A 19,897-nucleotide genomic window follows, 5' to 3' on the forward strand; every position below is an offset into this window, starting at 1 on the left:
CATTCCCTGAAAGTCCTGTTCTTCCTCCTCTTTTTTCACTTTAAAAAATTTTTATTTATTTATTTTCAGCTGCACTGGGTCTTTGTTGCTGTGCACCAGCTTTCTCTAGTTGCAGAGAGTGCGAGTTACTCTCCTGTTGCAGAGCGCAGGCTCTAGGCGCACAGGCTTCAGCGGTGGCAGCACACAGGCTCAGCAGTTGCGGCATGCGGGCTCAGCAGTTGCAGCTTTGGGCTTTAAAGCACAGGCTCAGTAGTTGTGGCATATGGGTTTAGATCTTCAACAGCCTGTGGAATCTTCCCAGACCAGGGACTGAACCCAAGGTCCCTGCATTGGCAAGCAGACGCTCATCCACTGTATCACCAGGGAAGTCCTCTTTTCACTTCTGTCCATCAGGGTACCACACTCCTGATGACTCTCAATTCTCCATCTCCAGCTCAGACCTCTTTCCAGAGATTCAGACTTGGAGGGTCAACTCTTTACCGTGACTGACCCATAGTCCCTTGAAACCCAATGTAACCAACACCACCTCTCCACCCATGAAAACTTTTCTTGTCATCACTTTTTTTAAAAAATTATTTTAATTTATTTATTAGGCTATACCAGTATAAGCTGCAGGACACGGGCCCTTCAATCTTTGCTGTGACACATGGAATCTCTAGTTGTGGCATGAGAACTCTTAGCTGCGGCACGCACTGGGAGAGTGGAATCTTAGCCACCAGACCAGCAAGGAAGTCCCTCTTGCTGTACTTTCTATCTTAGTGAAGGATGCCATCATCTCTCCAGTTGCCCAAGTCAGAAACCTGCGTGTCTTTCTTGCCTCCTCCCTCTCCGGAGTCAGTCACTAAGTCCTGCCTCTGCTATTTCCTTACTGCATCTCATCTCCATCCATCTGCTTTTCTCCATCCCCATCTCCACGAACTTGGGTTCACCTGGATAACTGTCAAAGCTCCTCATTTCCTATCTTAACCCCACCAAACAGATACATCCTTTAACCACATATTTATTCTTACCACTCTTGTGCTGACAATACTTTGATAGCTTCCTATTACCCACAGGACACTTGAAACTCACTAGCAATGTCCTGTCCTATGGATAATAAGAGGATTCCAGTGAAAACTGCAAGTTCATGCAGAACAGCAGAAGCCTGGAAATGTACAGGACAGTAGTTCTACATGTTCAGAGAGCTAAGCAGCAGCCACATAACAGAGGGCTCTTCACCTTTTACAAAGAACCAATAAAGAAGCCTGAAAAGGAGTGGTCAGTGAGTAGTCAGGGAAGCCACTGAACAGTTTTAAGGAGGATGACGGGATGAACCATGTCATCACTGAGAGATAATCTGGATTGAGAGCTGACTGCTAGATTTAGCATTTTAATTGCCTGTTTACTTGTCTGCCATTTAAATATACTCATATCCCTTTCATCTCTAAAAGCAATCCTTCTTCCATCCAACATCAGCACGTTACCTCTTAAAGTTACCGCCCACTCTCTTCCCTTTTCTTTTTTTAAATTTTCTTGGCTACACTGCATGACATGGGATCTTGGTGCCTTGACCAGGGATCAAACCTGCCCTTGCATTGGAAACATAGAATCTTAACCACTGGACTGTCAGGGAAGTCCCTCTCTTCCCTTTTATGCAAAAGTTGTTTAATCATGTCTGACTCTTTGTGACCCCATAGACTATAGAGTCCATGGAATTCTCCAGGCCAGAATACTGGAGTAGGTAGCCTTTCCCTTCTCCAGGGGATCTTTCCAACCCAGGGATCGAACCCAGGTCTGCCACATTGTGGGTGGATTCTTTAACAGCTGAGCTTACAAGGGAAGCCCAAGAATACTGGAGTGGGTAGCCTATCCCTTCTCCAGCGGATCTTCCCAACCCAGAAATCAAACCGGGGTCTCCTACATTGCAGGTGGATTCTTTACCAACTGAGCTATCAAGGAAGCCAGGGCTCAAGGTTGGGGGGATTTTTCCCCAAAATCTTTTTTTTTTAAATAATTTATGGATGTTTATTCATTAATTTAGCAAACAGTTGTTGAACATTTACTAACATTGTCTCAAGCAAGATTCAGAGTACTTGAGGGCACAGCTTTTAGAGTGCAACAGATGGGAATTTGAGTTTCAGCTCTGTCGTTCGAGTCAAAGTTTTTAGACAACCGTTTGGTTGGTGACTGAAGTTAGTTTAAGTCTTAGTCTTCTTAGCTACTAAGCAGGTTTACTAACAGCACCCCACCCCCCGCCCCAACCTCACAGGGTACTTGGGAGGATTGACTGAGATACTGCATTTAAAGCACTTGGCCTGGTGCCTGGTATGCAGTAGGACTTAATCCCTCAACTGGATTATGTCATCAATCAATCACGCAGCCACAATAACCTTCAGTACCAAACGCTCCAGCCATCTGTTTCTTCTTGCTCTTCATCTGTTAAATTTGTTCTTTTCAAGCACAGCTATTTTTCCTCCTCATTTCTTCAGTCTCTCACTGCCCCCCTCACCCCTACCACTCCCATCCCCAAAGCAGCAGAGAAATACCTCTGCCAGTAAATCATTTCTTAAACCTCTGAACTTCTCAAAGTCTTCTGTGACTTTCTTACATGACAAGGGACAATTTCTTTGTTGTCCTTCTCATGAATAGGTAGTTATGCTCAAAATAATTGGGACAGAAGGGCCATTGGAAAGCATCTCATGGGGCAAAAGATGGCAATCTAACAAACCAAGGGGACCTACTAACATTAAAACTGCAAAAAGTTAGTTTTAAATTTTATGGGACCTCAACCAAAGCCAAAGGAAAAGCCAAAATGTACGTCCCAGAATTGGGACTTACCTCAATGTATGCTGGCTCTGTGCCAGCAGGTGAGATGAGGGGCTGCCAGTCCTTAGGTGGCTTTGAAAGGTACTTGGAATCTGTTACAACCCATTTGAGCCGGGGCCAACCTAAACCAAACCCAAAATAAAAATTGAATTGCCTAAGCCATCAGAAAAGGAATTCACAATGAATTGGTCATTTTAAATATCAAGAGATCAAATCAAGATCATTTATAACCAAGAAAATACCTCATTTCGTGTTTAGTGATAAACCATCAGACATTTATACCTTCTTTCAAAAGCACAATCGTTCCACACGCTAACACGAGGCCTTGACGTTACCTCAGCAACTGGGAGGTCCATTTGGCAGTGGAAGGCCACTGAGGTTAGTGGTCTATCCTCTGTCTCTACATGTAGCATTTAGTTTTAGTGAACAGAGTGGTAGCTTTTCCAACCATCAGCAGAAAGGTTAAGAGTGTGGGCTATGGATTCAGACAGATTTGGGTTCAAATCGCTGCTCTGCCATATACTAGCTGTGACTTTGGGCAAGTTACTTAACCTCTCTGTGTCTCAGTTTCCTCACCTGTAAAATGGGGATAATAATCGTACCTACTTCATAAGACTGTGAGAATTAAATAAGAAAATATGCTAAATACTTAGCTACTAGTAAATTAAAACAGTAATTAAAGCACTCAGCATTAGTTTTTAACTGATAATTCAGGTGCAAATATCACCAACCTTTAAATTGTACGATTTCTCCATTCTGAGTTTTTGGCAGTCCCTTTAGACAGACCTCACTGGTAAGAGCTAAGGCAACACCACAGCTTCCCAGCAAGAAGCCAATCTGCTGCCCCCCAGCATCCTGTGGAGAGAAGATAATGAACATGGTAGGCAGGGGAGTGAGCGTGAGCACACCCAAGCCCAAATCTGACACTCAGTGACGCTCTGGCACTTGTGCAATACATTCATGAAATCCCCCTGCTATCTGGCAACTGTCAAAATCCAGTGACAATATGTTCCTCCAAATAACTGCTACAGCACAATGATTTCCTGAGTGCAAACCATGTTTTATTAATCTGACACTGCTAACGATGAATTCCACCAGCCAAATGTGGCCGTTTTACTCAAAGGTCAGCAATGCTCCTCTTCTAAATTAATCTCAGGAAATGAAATAAAAGTGAACACGGTTAAGTTGTCCTGACCTAGCCATAACCCCAAATCCAAAAGGAAAGCAATTCAGGTCAGAACAGAATAAATAATGTAAATGGACACCAAATGTCCAAATTTACAATGGAAGTAAATGGACAATTATACCCAAGTTCATATACTTCTATTCTATTTTAAATGAGGTAGATTTAAGCCTTATAACAGCAGCAGAGAAACAAAACCAAAAGACACAGCCTAAAGCATTTCCATTAAAATGTCATCTTAAAAGTATCATTATGAAACCACATAAACACTGCCAACTTAATAATTTAAGAACAACCCTATGATCTCCTGACCAATCTAAAGATACTTCCTTCTACCAACCAGAGTTTCAGGGATGCTACTCATTTTGTTTTTTATTCCTTTCAGAAAAAAAATTTTTTTCTTGTAAATCTACAGTTTCCACCATATTTGTCTTCACCAGCAACTCTCAATAATAAACTGCATGAGAAAATTAGAGTCAAACAGCTCATGGAGAAATCACTTGGTTAAACTTTGACATTTGCTACATATGCTTCATTTTAGTAGGGCTAATGTGTTGCCCAAGTAAATTCTATATCCCAGAGTAGTAACGCAACATCACTGTATCACACTTGGACTTAATAGAAATCTTAGATGTTAAGGAAAATGCTCTTATGGAAAGATTCCACCTACTATAAATGTGGATTACTTATAGTCTCTGAAGCAAGAGTGGGACTTTCTATAAAAGCTAATTATTGAAAAGTCAAGTATGTCCCCATAATTTTTAAGTGGTATATATATATGATATATAGAAACTCTATCTTAGTTGAAAATAGGTTATTTTCATGAAACTTGAAAATATTCATAAATAAATTTTCCACAACTTCCCTGTCTTTAGAAAGTGAAGTGAAGTACTTAGGAAAATGGTCAAACTGTTTGAAGTGTTCTGTGGTGTGTGCTTAGACGCTCAGTCATGTCTGACTCTTTGGGACCCCATGGACTGTGGCCCGCCAGGCCATGGGACTCTCCAGGCAAGAATACTGGGGTAGGTTGCCATGCCCTCCTCCACGGAATCTTCCCAACCCAGAGGCTGAACCCAGGTCTCCTGCATTGCAGGCAGATTCTTGACTGTTTGAGCAACCAGGGAAGCCCCTTTAAGTGTTGTAACTGAGTCAACTGATCCAAGAGCCTAGATGCCAGCCATGTTACATCAGGCTACATTCCTCTTAAATTAAGCAGCGTTACCTTTCGGGTAAGAGGTACCTCTATCGGCACTGGAATCACTTCTGCCAGGAGACACCCGTAAAAAGCCACCATGAACATGACTGGATCATTGTTGGGGTAAACCAGGGCTACCTAAAAGGCATAATGACATTCAATAACCGAGGAATAAAAGCAGACTAATGTTTTCAATGTCTCTAAGTAGTACACTTATATATGACATTTATCATGAAGACAATAAGCCAAACTATTTAATAGCCTAAAGAAAATTAAGTTATTGAGAAGGATGCACAAACCTAAAAGGATCTCTGTCATTCCCACGATTATACATGGCACAATTTAGAGACTATAATGTAATTTATCATCACCACCATAAGAAATTTTTCACTTAATCCTATTGGTGATTTAGCAATAAACAACACACCTTAAGCAGTAAGTTAATTACTTACAAAACCTAAGGTAATTTACTTTAGTGCAGGGCTAAAGCAATAAAATAAATGTGATGAATCTCTCTAGAGAGATGAGCATATTAAAGAATGTCTTATTTCTCTCAGAGATGAACCTACAAGAATGAAACCTTAAGGCAAACCTAAGGTTTCTTTTTTTTTTTGGCCACTCGGTTGTGTCTGACCCTTGGAGACCATATGGACTGCAGCCTGCCAGGCTCCTCTGTCCATGGAATTCTCCAGGCAATGATACTGGAGTGGGTAGCCATTCCTTTCTCTATGAAATCTTCCCGACCCAGGAATCAAACCTGGGTCTCTCGTATTGCAGGCAGATTCTTTACCATCTGAGCCACCAGGGAATTCCCAAATACTTTTTAACAAATTCACTGCATTAAATCCTTACTAATTAAGCCAACAATGCACATGTTCTACCAAGAAGGCATTTGGGAATTTAAGCATCACTGGTAGAAACCTTTATGAATATAAAGTTAATTCACTTAAAAAAGGTAAACAGTGAAACCTCCATAATATGTTCAGACCTGTGATCTCACCTGTAATGCATCACAGGGACAAATGACTCTCCCTAATTTCCCCAAGAGATGCAAAAAGACAGAAGTCATGATCATTGCAGAGCTTGTTACTTGGTTTGGATACTCAAAGATTAACATCTGAAACTTAATTATAACACTGGACCCCTGTCTTCCCTTCTCTCACTTTCAAATTCTCTTAACTTACTCCCAAGGTAAGTTTAATTGGGAACCTTCCAGAATTCTAAAAAAAAATACTAACTCCAAAAGACATTTTAACAACCCATTTCCTTTCTGCACACAAGCATCCATGTCGTTAGGAAGACACGAAACTACCTTCTTAGGGTTCAGTGAAGATTATGAAATGCTCCCATGTCACACTTATAGGTGAAAGGACGCAGAATTTTTAAAAGGCTAGTTTAGAAGATTCTGTAATCATGAGTCTACTAAGAAGAACTCTGTTGTGTATGCGTTGGGTGTTTTATTCTACAACTCCCAGTGAAAAGTAATGCTTGATGATTGGAAATACTTTTATTTAGAAAGTGCAAAAAACCTCTAATTATTAAATAAAACTTAATGTCACCTTCATTAAAGAAAAAATGATGTAAATTTGCTCCTCCTTAGAAGTAACATAACTCTCATTCCCTGTCTACATAAAACTCTGGAAAACTTGTTTTTAAAGTTTTATGGGGCATTTTTCAAAGAAAAATATCAAAGAGTAACCTTGATTGCTACTGCTGTTGTCCAAATATTGAAATATTTATTTACAGAAAGATTTAGGTTTCTCTTTCTTTTCACTAGTACCTTAAAACAGTATACTGATTAGGAGCTACACAGAAAGAGACATGTGACTATTTTTCAAAATATATAAATGCAAGAATTATAACCAGGGATGGAACCAAATGATTTTCAATTTCTAAGAATAACAGTTACATAAATTGTGCTGTTGTACATTTTAAAAAGTCCAGAATGTGCATGCTAGAAAACAATAAAACATCACCCCCACCCCCGCAACACACACACACAAAAACACACATTACCCTATCTCCAGGTTTTAATACAGGCTCATTTTTGGTCCCCAGTTTATTAAGGAGTGTATAGGCCAACTTTAAACTTCTGCTCCACAACTTTCCTGGAAAAAGAAAAGAAAATAATCATGTAGAAAAACACAGGCCTACTTTAATAAGAAGGCACTCAGTTCACTAGCACAATGAATAAGATACCCGTCACCGGCAAATGATACATTAGACAAGCATCACCCTCTACACACAGAGAGGCCTTCCCCACAAAACTGCTTTACATTCACTCTAATTTAGGAAAGCCAGTCTTATCTGCAAGCAAGAAGGAAACCACCAAAAGCTCACTCTAGAAAATACTTCATATTCTTCTCTGATGTAATCTATCTGTAGAATAATTTGATGCAAGCTGATCACACTTAAAAGGAAGGAAACAATTTTTTATCACAAGACTGAAAATCAGAAGACCACTTCTTTCTGAGCCTTTTCTAAAGAACCACTTACATATATGGAATTGAATACTTGAAGTAACTGCAAAGCAGAAGTATGACTCAAATGACTGAGTATTCCATACCACTATATTTCAGTGAAAACAGACAAAATGGAAATTATGTGAAACATGCGGATATAGTCACAGATGTTAAATAAACATGTAAAAATCCCACTGCTTTCTTGAAGGGTATATGGATGAGATTAATGTACAGCTCGCTAAAAATGTTAGGGAGGAAAGTCTATTCTTCCCCTTTTCTTGCTCCTTTTCCCAACCACCTTAGAAATTCTTACTTTAGATTATAAAGAAATTGAAAGAGAAATCATTTTACTTTGCACAGGTATGTTGGTTTTATACACAACTCATTCAGAGGGGCATCAAAGGTGAAAACTCATGTCAATCTGTACAATTCTTTAAATAAAACCATTTTTCTTCTCTAAAATAGTCTATATGGAGGTCTGTGGACAATGTACACCACTTTAGAAGGGAAAAAGGAGTCTGTCTGAAGAAACTAGAACAAAATTGCACAACTCAGGTTGAATCCATTCTTGTTAATTAAGAGAAAATGTAATAAAAATATTTTCAAAATGTATAGAACAAAACGAAATGGAAAAGTAGATACTTTGATCATTATAGAAGCTTGTGCCTATTATGTGCAAGTGGCAGGATGAAGTAAATGACAAAGATGTGAAAAGTAATCAACTTCAATTTTTAGATAAAACTGATTTTTACCATACACCATTAATCCTGCCCAAATGTCTTCCTAAAATCCTCTCCTGGTATTTAAACATCAGTGGATCTACAAAGTCTCTTTCTTCTTTTAAGTAATAGCTGCTTACAACAGTCACTTTAGCAAAAGACAATATTTGGCAATAACCATACTTAGGAGCTTAGGATCCCACTGAAATAGTTCAAAAGATCTACTGAAATACCACAGTGACCAGTAACTGCTAGATAGCAAGATAAAAAAATACATTACCCATGATAATCTGAAGAGCTATTAGGAGAAAAGGAAGCTGGACTCATGTAAACTCACCATAAGTAAGAGTGTAAACTGGCTTCCCCGTTACATCCAGTGCGGTCAGACAGGGGCATTTTGCCTGAGTAGTGCCCCAGCGCTGCAGGGCAGACTCCAGAGCAGGGGGCCAGTTACAGATGACTCCTAGTGGTTCTCCCTTCACTGGGGTCATCTGCCGTCCCTCAGGCTTGGGTTGGTTAGGGTCTGGCTGAGGTACTGTACCAAAAAAACACCCCAACAGGTTATATGAACATCAGATCTGAAGTACAAATACCAGCTAGCATAAGTGAGGTCTCTAATCTTAAAATATTTCCCTTTCCCTTTTTCTGGCTTAAACTCACTCTGAGAAAAGAAAGGACTTGTTAGAAATAGTAATCCACAAACTGGACCTTAATTCATTTTCCCACATAACCGTAAAACCGTATTTAATATATTTTATGCAACAAATTCTGACCCTGACAAAGCAAATCCCCGAACATACAAAAAAGCACAAATCATAAATTTGCATTTAGTACTTTTACAATTCTTGGTAAATTTATTTTTTTTTGGTTGTTGTTTTATTTTTAGTAAACTTGTTTTAAAATCTTTAGTTTGTGTCTAATGTTAGAAAGCCAGGTTCTCCCTCACCAGGTTATGTTTAATGAAAAATGACGGAACTGTGAGTCAGGAAACCCAAGCTTACATTCACTTTTTACTACTGTGACCTTGGGCAAAAGGAGTTACCTCAGCCTCCTTTTTTGTCATCGGTAAAACGCAAAGATAGTAACAGGTATACAATAGGGACCTACTGGAATCAGGAAGACAAGGGGCATGAATGACAATGTTCCTTCCATGTCTCTAGACCTCTGCGCACATCTCCTATGGCCAACCCTTTGCCTCTTGGTGAATGTGCACACATCCTTCTTAGGATACACCTTCCCTGGGAAGCCGCCCGGCTTAGTTCTTCCACACTTCACGTGAGTGCACTCTTATTAAAGCACTGAGGATACTGAAGGGCTTCTATTACTCTAGAGGGTTTTCTCCCTCTAAGACTGAGAGTTCCTGGGAGAAGACATGGTTCTCATTCTTCTTATTGCCTTTAGTGCCTAATATATAATGGTTGCTTAATCGCTGTTAACTAAATTGAATGGAACTTGGGGGAGAAAAAAGAAAAGCACTAGGCAATTCCCTGGTGGTCCAGTGGTTAGGACTCAGTGCTTGCACCCCAGATTCTATCCCTGGTGGGAGAAATAAGAGCTCATGTAGTGGGGCCAAAAAAAATATATATTTAAAGCAGTAGATTTATAATAGGGTAAATTCCAGAAACTAGAGGTGAATAATACTTCATACTTTTTCACAGAGACAAAACTAAAGTCCTCTTAATCTTTTACAATAAACAAGTATTGCTTGAACTCAAAAAAAAAAAAAATCCTGTATTCTCATAGCAGGAAGGATAATTTACATATGGAACAAAAAGTTAAGTGTTCACTGAATGTCAACTCTGTACGTAAGATGCGATAAACATTGAGAAGATAAATGCTGCACGTATCATTCTTTGAACAAACATTTATTGCTTCTAATAATGTCAAGTACAAGCAGTACAGAGCCACGCCCTCTAGGAGCATCCAGCGGGCAGTGGGGAAGCACACTCGCGCACAGAGCAAAGCACACACGGGCAGTGCGTGACAGAAACGAAGAGAAAGCGCAGAAGAGGACCACGCCTCCTAGCTTAGAGGAAGAGGGCGCCCACCTGCAGGAGGTAACACCTGGGCTGAGTCTTAGAGGAAGAGTAGGGATTGGCCAGGTGAACAGGGGATGAGAGAAGGAGCACAGAAAAGAGAATGGATGGAATGAGCAGCAAGTATTAGAAGGGCAAACAAAATATGAAATGAGATGCATGTTAAAGCTCAATTGAATGACAGATTTGGGAAAACTTAACACGTCTTCACTCATTTTTCCACTGATACAAAATTAACAGTTTCACTTTCCAACTCACCACCCTAGGTAAATAACATTTGCATAGTCCCAGACCCTAAACCACCTAACTATAAAAATAAACACGGGTGATTCTAAATAAATAGTTTTGTTTTTACAGACAACCTGTATATATGGTAACCATAGTTCTGCTCATAAAAGTCTATACATTATTGCCATCCATTAGGCCTCACTACAGACCCTGGGGCATACTCTTCCAGACTTCCAAAGACATACAGGTATTGTTCTCTTCCAAAGATAATTGTCATTCAAATGAAAAATCATTGCCTATTTAACACTAGTGGGAAGCTGTTAGCTCTATTTGGCCAATGAATGTTGCTCAAGTATGATTCCTGTTAGACTTTGACTTTCATTTGCCTTTGAAAACACAGTACTAAAAAGACTGAGAGGGTGATTACTGGCATAGACACTTGAAAATTCAGTTCATCAAGAAAGATGGCCATAATTCAGTGAGTTCAGTGACTCCAAAAGAAAGAGAAATTCACCTTAAGCTCATACATCACGTTGCTTGGTGCTTCCTGCTGCACCAAAAGGGCTAAGACTGGGTTGTCTACTAACATGCTTCAGTTCAGTTCAGTCGCTCAGTTGTGTCCAACTCTTTGCGACCCCATGAATCGCAGCACACCAGGCCTCCCTGTCCATCACCAACTCCCGGAGTTCACTCAGACTCGCGTCCACCGAGTCAGTGATGCCATCCAGCCATCTCATCCTCTGTCGTCCCCTTCTCCTCCTGCCCCCAATCCCTCCCAGCATCAAAGTCTTTTCCAATGAGTCAACTCTTCACATGAGGTGGCCAAAGTACTGGAGTTTCAGCTTGAGCATCATTCCTTCCAAAGAAATCCCAGGGCTGATCTCCTTCAGAATGGACTGGCTGGATCTCTTTGCAGTCCAAGGGACCCTCAAGAGTCTTCTCCAACACTACAGTTCAAAAGCATCAATTCTTTGTCGCTCAGCTTTCTTCACAGTCCAACTCTCACATCCATACATGACCACTGGAAAACTATAGCTTTGACTAGACGGACCTTTGTTGGCAAAGTCATGTCTCTGCTTTTCAATATGCTATCTAGGTTGGTCATAACTTTCCTTCCAAGGAATAAGCGTCTTTTAATTTCATGGCTGCAATCACCATCTGCAGTGATTTTGGAGCCCCCCAAAATAAAGTCTGACACTGTTTCCACTGTTTCCCCATCTATTTCCCATGAAATGATGGGACCAGATGCCATGATCTTTGTTTTCTGAATACTGAGCTTTAAGCCAACTTTTTTACTCTCCCCTTTCACTTTCATCAAGAGGCTCTTTAGTTCTTCTTCGCTTTCTGCCATAAGGGTGGTGTCATCTGCCTATCTGAGGTTATTGATATTTCTCCTGGCAATCTTGATTCCAGCTTGTGCTTCTCCCAGCCCAGCGTTTCTCATGATGCACTCTGCATAGAAGTTAAATAAGCAGGATGACAGTATACAGCCTTGACGTACTCCTTTTCCTATATGGAACCAGTCTGTTGTTCCATGCCCAGTTCTAACTGCTGCTTCCTGACAGGCATTAGGTTTCTCAAGAGGCAGGTCAGGTGGTCTGGTATTCCCATCTCTTTCAGAATTGTCCACAGTTTATCGTGATCTACACAGTCAAAGGCTTTGACATAGTCAATAAAGCAGAAATAGATGTTTTTCTGGAACTATCTTGCTTTTTCCATGATCCAGCAGATGTTGGCAATTTGATCTCTGGTTCCTCTGCCTTTTCTAAAACTAGCTGGAACATCTGGAAGTTCACATACTGCTGAAGCCTGGCTTGGAGAATTTTGAGCATTACTTTACTAGCGTGTGAGATGAGTGCAATTGTGTGGTAGTTTGAGCATTCTTTGGCATTGCCTTTCTTTGGGATTGGAATGAAAACTGACCTTTCCCAGTCCTATGGCCACCACTGAGTTTTCCAGATTTGCTGGTATATTGACTGTAGCACTTTCATCTTTCAAGATTTGAAATAGCTCAACTGGAATTCCATCACCTCCACTAGCTTTGTTTATAGTGATGCTTTCTAAGGCCCACTTGACTTTACATTCCAGGATGTCTGGCTCTAGGTGAGTGATCATACCATCATGATTATCTTGGTCATGAAGATCTTTTTTGTACAGTTTTCTGTGTATTCTTGCCACCTCTTCTTAATATCTTCTGCTTCTGTTAGGTCCATACCATTTCTGTCCTTTATCAAGCCCATTTTTGCATGAAATGTTCCCTTGGTATCTCTAATTTTCTTGAAGAGATCTCTAGTCTTTCCCATGCTATTGTTTTCCTCTATTTCTTTGCATTGATCGCTGAGGAAGGCTTTCTTATCTCTCCTTGCTAGTCTTTGGAACTCTGCATTCAGGTGCTTATATCTTTTCTTTTCTCCTTTGCTTTTGGCTTCTCTTCTTTTCACAGCTATTTGTAAGGCCTCCTCAGACAGCCATTTTGCTTTTTTGCATTTCTTTTCCATGAGGACGGTCTTGATCCCTCTCTCCTGTACAATGTCACGAACCTCCGTCCATAGTTCATCAGGCACTCTATCTATCACATCTGGTCCTTTAAATCTATTTCTCAATTCCACTGTATAATCATAAGGGATTTGATTTAGGTCATACCTGAATGGTCTAGCGGTTTTCCCTACTTTCTTCAATTTCAGTCTGAATTTGGCAATAAGGAGTTCATGATCTGAGCCACAGTCAGCTCCTGGTCTTGTTTTTGCTGACTGTATAGAGCTTCTCCATCTTTGGTTGTAAAGAATATAATCAATCTGATTTCAGTACTGACCATCTGGTGATGTCCACGTGTAGGGTCTTCTCTTGTGTTGTTGGAAGAGGGTGTTTGCTATGACCAGTGTGTTTTTTTGGCAAAACTCTATTAGTCTTTGCCCTGCTTCATTCCATATTCCAAGGCCAAATTTGCCCATTACTTCAGGTGTTTCTCTAACATGCTTAGTTTCATTAAAGTCTGATGCGATCAAAGTCTGTTCTTCATCTCAGGACATAAAAATGGACTGCAAAGCTACCAAGGCTCAGTTCTTCAGACAAAGGCTTTTTTTTTGATAGATCTATCCATCACCCACCTTTAATAACTATTAATATCAAATGGCCACCTTCTATGCCCCCAGATAGTCCTTTCCCAATCCTTTTATTAAATTCTAGATTCATTTTATCCCTAAATATTTTTTAAATTGTTGGGTGAATAAATCACTCTTACCACTTTGCTTTCCCCAATCATACAGATGAGACCGATTTCTTCCTTTCTCCAAGTTGCCAGTACCAGTTGATACATACTTATTGACTAAACTCAATTTTCGACTGTAGTGTCTGTTTTGTCTAAACTGGAAACAACATGAAGGAAGTACCTATATTTTCAAGAAGCTTTTCAACCATCCACCATGTTAAAACAGATCTATATATGTGCTGACTGACTGACTTAACAAAAATGGTTGAGTTATATATATATATATTTTTTAAAAAGGGCAAACTTTTGAGGATGAAGGTGACACTATTCTAAGATAATGACAAATATAAGTAATTTTTTAAATTATGTGCTTGTTCCTAATTTTAAAAAACTTATTTCTAAGGATAATTCTGTGTTCCATAGTTATCTCCTTGTCCTTCCCTTCTCTCCCTCTATTTTTCATCTGAGATTTAAAATATAAATGATCATAAGGAAAAAAAGATCAGAAAACTATGAACTCTTCAACCAAAAATGACGCCTTATCCATCCATAAATCCTATAATATCTACATGCAGTGACTGTTTACAAAATTTCTAAGGAATATATGTGGTTTGGTATTATTACCACTACCTTCCACAATTTCTTCAGAATCATCCACAAAAAATTCTTTTAAGGGAGGCCTTTTGGGTCGTTTCAGAGTGTTGAGAAGCTGCTGGATTTTTGTGGATACTCTGCTATTGACAGGAACACCTACAGGGAAAAAAACGGTAAGTTACAATTAACTGATTTTAGGAATATTTCACTTCCTCAATTCTCTTAGGAGCTTTCATTTTTAATGACGTTTGGCCTTTGTTCACAGTCTCATTCTATTTCAGCTGGGCTAAATAGGTACAAATACATACAGAATAATTTTTATGACAAGAGTAAAAATATGGTGCTATTATTAATACTGTTTAAAGATTCCATCTAACCTCCCTTTTCTCTCCTAGCATTCTTTTCTTGTTCCATACTTTTTGTTGACTATCTTTGAAAAGAGAGAGCTGAAATGACTTATGTGAGTAGGTCACAAGTACTGCCACTGCTGGACATTAGACACTGCTGTTTATAATTTGAATTTTTTCGGTTTAACTAATATGCCGTATTTAACTACCAAACAGCTGCCTACCATCAGCTGTATCCATAAGGCTGGACCTGTTGGATCCTTTGTGCATGCCTTTAACTATCCCCGAGGGGGGTAGATCAATATTTGCTGGGCGTATTGAGGAAGATGATGACGAAGAGGTAGTTGTAGTGACGTCAGGGGGAGCAGAGAAATTCTCTAAGAGGGGAGAAAACAAAATTTAAAAGTTATATTATGTTAGCAGTAAGAATAAGAATCTTTAAGTCTTTTTTGTTGCTGCTGTTTGTTTTTTAACAAGACAGAAAACCACTCAAAGGGGCACTAGTTCTAATTTTACTAGCAAGATATAATGAGACGAACAGGGTAAGTCAGGGCATATCAGCTTTCTAAAATTACTACTTTTGAGAACCTGAGCAGGCTTAGTAAGATCAAATCACATATCAAATATTTCTCAAACTCACTCTTTTCTACACAGAAAGTCTGGTAGAAATCTAATGTTATAAAAATAACCACAATAAAATAAAAATTGTTGGTGACTTCAAAATGAAACCAAAGTCAATATGATTATTACAGCTACTAATATTTTAGACTCTGAGCATTTCTTCATGTTTATGGTAGTTTATCTGTGTCTCTTCACTCACTGAGGACAGAAACTGTGTCTTGGAAGTGGGTCAGATTGCTCAAGTCTCAGATGAAGAAAACCAGATAAAATCCATATTTAATTTCTGCAAAACAACCCATATGTAACTTGAATCTACTTGGAAGATAAGGTGCTTCCCTATTCTAAGCATGATTAAACACTGCTGCTTTATTCTGCTTCATGTAGGGATTCTTACTATAAAGAAATAATGATATAGTTGGAAGAGAGCCATTGAACAGGGAAGTGTTACCAAAAAATTAGAAGAAGAAAAAGACAATTAGAGGAAGCAAAATGTAGAGTTCACAAGAATAATGAAAAGCCACTCAAAACTATGAACAAGGAAAAAAGCGTAATATAAACAATTTCTAAAATTATTTTGGGATTTAGGTTTCCAGGCTCCAAAAGTCTGTGCTTACTAGCTTAATACTTTTTAAAGTTTTAAATACTTTGCACAAGTATACTGCAGTGTAGCCTTCTGTAGGATGATGCAGTAACAAAGCACTAAAAATAGACATTTTTACCTGACCCAGCAATTCCACTTACAGGAATACATCCTAAGAGGAAATAATCAAACGAATGCACAAAGCTGTGTGTGTGTGAGGATATTCATTTCAGTTTTCATACAGCAAAAAACTGGATACTACTTAAATGTCCAAAATAGGGAAATGGCTAAAATAAACCATGGCAGAGCCATACAGTGGCATATTTTGAAACCATGAAGACAAAAGTGTGATTCTATATTAACGATATAAAAGATTTCTGCTTTAAAAGCAGACATGTCTGCTAATAAAAGCAGGTTCTATTTAGTACCATTTCATTTCTGTAAAAACAAAACCAGAGCCTTACCTTATGCAAATAGAGTCTAGGATCTACATGAAAGTGATAATATTGAAGTGTTCTACATAAGTGGGGCTGTAGCTTATTTTTCCTTTTATCTTTATTTTCAAATTTTTCCTTTGGAAACATGAAGTACTTATTAACTTCTGTTAGAGCAAACATCCAAAAGGCAATAATGTTGGATAAAATGGTTCCTGTGAGTTCCTGAACTTTTCACAGAGTAGAAGCAATATGAGATATGGTCAGGTAAAATCATCTTATTAACAAAAATTGAGATAAAAGTTAACTGAGTACCAGGAAACTATTTTTCACAAGTGAAACTACTCTTTTAGACAATGTGGATATAAAACCTGACCCTGCTATGGCTCTGTTGCCGACCCTCCCAATAGGAGAACAGTTGAGTCTGCTTATCTGTAGCTGCTTTGCGGGGAGGGGGTGTCAGTCAATTAAGAGCACAGGCCAAGCCATCGGCTGCTGATCCTGACCTTTTAATGTGGGCAAGCATGACCTTAAGGTAGCTATTTTCTTTAAAAATTACAGGCTTCAATCAAAACATTTCCAAGTTTTTCCTTTTCAGAAATCACTTAATAAACATAAAGTGGTACAGGAAGGTCACTGACAAAAAATTAAGACATCAAAATGCAAATGGATTGTCAACAAAAAAGGAATAGTATCACAGGCACATGATGTTTATATATATTGCTTCATGCTGTGTGTACCAACTAATTAAGCAAAGGCAGAGACCTGAGCTTTATCTGCAGATGTCACAGACGCTTAGAACACACAAACACACACAAACATAAAGCTAAGTCAAGCAAAAGCGCTGACCGACATTCTCAGCCCGCACACTTCTGTTGTTGCAATAGTACAGCAGCAAGGACCATAAATCCAGTCTTTATGCTACAGACAAAAGAGTCTCACGGGTACTGTCTTAATTCCAAATTTTCTCAGGTTTAGTTTTTTTTTTTTTTTTGAGAGAGAGAATGTAGGCAACAATCCTGGGAAAAATCTAAGATGTTGTATCTTTGGACACTTTTTCCTTGATGGAATATTCTCCAGTAGGGATAAAGCACAGTAAGACTGGTGTTACATCTTGCAGCTTGAGTATTGCTTATGGAAATATCTATGGCTTCAGGTGGGCAATACCATCGCCAATAAAGCAGACATCCTCTATCGTTCCAAATGTGCTGCTTGTGTTTCCTTCTCTGCCTCATTGTTTGTCATGTTCATTTTGATACTATTTTTTTTAGGCCACCCTGAAAAAACCTAACGCAAATCATGAACTATTTCCTGGCTACTGGGAGCCAAATGGAACATAATTTCTTGGGGAGATTCAGCTCCTACCTATTCGAGTATTGGCAAATACATCAGCTAGAGACCCACTGGTTCCTTTGACCTCTCCATGGGACAGCGTGGAAGATGCAGATGAAGAAGTGGACGATCCCTGAATTGACCGGTTGATCCAGGACTCAGCATTCTGTAAGCTCTGTTGCAAGGCAGCAGAGAGCGCAGCTTGGCGTCTCAGAGAGCCCTCATCCTCAGAGGCCGAAGACGTGTCTGTGTGGAATTAGAAAAACAGAAGTTCTCGATCCTGCCTAGAACACAGACCTTCCAGATCTTTCCCAATGAGCACACATTCAACTTTCACAGCAGCAAAACATTTTATGTAAAGTTTCTTGAGAATCTCAAGGAAAGGCTTATGAACCAAAGTTTGCAAAAATAAAACAGCTAAAATCTAGAGGTTATTTTCAGCTCTTTTGAAAAACCCATTTTTGAACAGTTAAATTTCATTCACTGTTTTTGTTGTGGTTGTTGCAGTTGCTTTGTGTTTTTGGTTCTGGGCTTAATCAGTATCTAAATATTCTGGCTTATCTCCTTATATTCAAATAATGCTGACGTGCTTCTATTATCTTCTTCAGTGCCTTTGTTAGAGAACATTGTGATGGGCTGCTACCCTGATTTTCACAAGTACTTATTAATTAGTGTCTACTTAAAAGGAAATGATCTTGATGGCAAATATAAAAATCTTATTTCTGGTAACAACTAAAGTGCCAAACAGTAAACTAGATTTTGGGGAACTGACTACTGTGGAATAAGAAACTGCTCCGCCCAGCAGCAGTCATGGTTTTGGTGGGAAAGCTAGCTGGTCACAGGGCACCGGGGAGCTCTCCAAACAAGACTGGAGAGGCCACAGAGCTACTTCTCTCCTTGGTCCCAGAGAACTGTGAGGAATGCACTGGTGCCTACATTTAGACTGGCTCTGACTTTCTGAATTAGAAAAGTATGCAGAAAAAATAAAGAGAGAGAAGTTCAACCAAATATAGGACAGCTAAGGGAAGCAGAAGTCAGGAATTTATTCCAGCGCTCTAAGCATATGTCGGCATACATGTTACAGCGGCATTTGGTCTGATGTCAGATAAACCCTCCTAAATGATTTTGAGGGTTACAATTTATGGCTCATGCATTGAATTTCATTCAATTAAAAAAAATTTAATATTCTATGGTTAGTCCTGCTGAACTCTTTCCTCTAACTCAAGTGAAATTGCAGGTCCGTGTTCTACTTCAGTTTAGAGAGCCAGAGAGATAAGTAACAGAGCTAGAACACGGCTAGCTCCTGACAACAGAAATTTGAAGAACAAAAGACTGATTTAATCTAGAAGTCAAATTGTGAGGATCTGAAGTAAGAAAGTTAAAATAATGACTATATCCTTTCTTCCTGCTCTCAAACTACCCCTAGTTTATTATTTCACATTGAAGGAGATCTGAGGCCCAAGACTTATTATTATTTTACAGTGTACTACTTAACTACGTAATATGTGCTGGGAACTATCAGTTCTGGCAGTTTTGAGATGTATGAATTCTTATGAGACAGTAAATGCCTTAAGAAAGCTTACCACCTAGTACAGAAGACACACAACTCCTCAGATTATTTCATATGGATGTAACAGATGCCAAGAAATGGGGTGAGCAAAGGGTTTCACAGGAGGAACCCCAATTTCAGCCAGGGATTGGAATACTTCTATGCAAATCATGTGGACTTCGAGGAGACAAGAGCAAAAAAGAGGCTGGAGAGGTAAACTGTGACCAGACTCCAAAGGGCTAAAGTGATGAGGTTCTTTAGAAAACATTTTTTGCATAATCTTAAAGAAAAATGTTCAACTGTACCTTGGGAGGCAGAGATTTCTGTCTTTGCAAACATGCCTTAAAAACAGCATCTATGGGAGGGATGGGGCAGGTGAATCTGACCCTTAGAATAAAGTAGTTTTGGGTGATACATCACAGGGTCCCACAACCTCCACTGTATTCACGGAGTGTCTTTACTGCACCATTTATTTTAATCTGTGTAAGTCTAAAATCAGAATAACTCAATTTTTAAAAGATATTAAAAAACAGTATTTTCATGATTAGGTTTGTGGAAAATCGGCTTCATTATGTTTCTATATTGGATCAATTATGTAATTAGG

At 39.2% G+C, this 19,897-nt stretch overlaps 1 protein-coding gene across 3 annotated transcripts in view; it reads right to left on the minus strand.

The window, feature by feature from the left end:
• The window catches only part of DIP2B (disco interacting protein 2 homolog B), a 231,097-nt gene that overhangs the window by 52,968 nt on the left and 158,232 nt on the right, over positions 1–19,897 (minus strand). The window contains exons 5-12 of one of the 3 annotated variants that reach the window (XM_018047792.1): positions 17,778–17,990; positions 15,002–15,154; positions 14,464–14,586; positions 8,702–8,899; positions 7,200–7,291; positions 5,211–5,321; positions 3,537–3,660; positions 2,818–2,927 (exon numbers count right to left, since the gene is read on the minus strand). In XM_018047792.1, the coding sequence (XP_017903281.1) occupies positions 2,818–2,927; positions 3,537–3,660; positions 5,211–5,321; positions 7,200–7,291; positions 8,702–8,899; positions 14,464–14,586; positions 15,002–15,154; positions 17,778–17,990 (1,124 nt within the window). The remainder of the gene's footprint in view (positions 1–2,817; positions 2,928–3,536; positions 3,661–5,210; positions 5,322–7,199; positions 7,292–8,701; positions 8,900–14,463; positions 14,587–15,001; positions 15,155–17,777; positions 17,991–19,897) is intronic. The other 2 variants (XM_018047793.1, XM_018047794.1) reach the window with 2 other exon arrangements.

The sequence above is a fragment of the Capra hircus genome, chromosome 5, assembly GCF_001704415.2.
Source record: "Capra hircus breed San Clemente chromosome 5, ASM170441v1, whole genome shotgun sequence".
NCBI classification, from domain to species: domain Eukaryota; kingdom Metazoa; phylum Chordata; class Mammalia; order Artiodactyla; family Bovidae; genus Capra; species Capra hircus.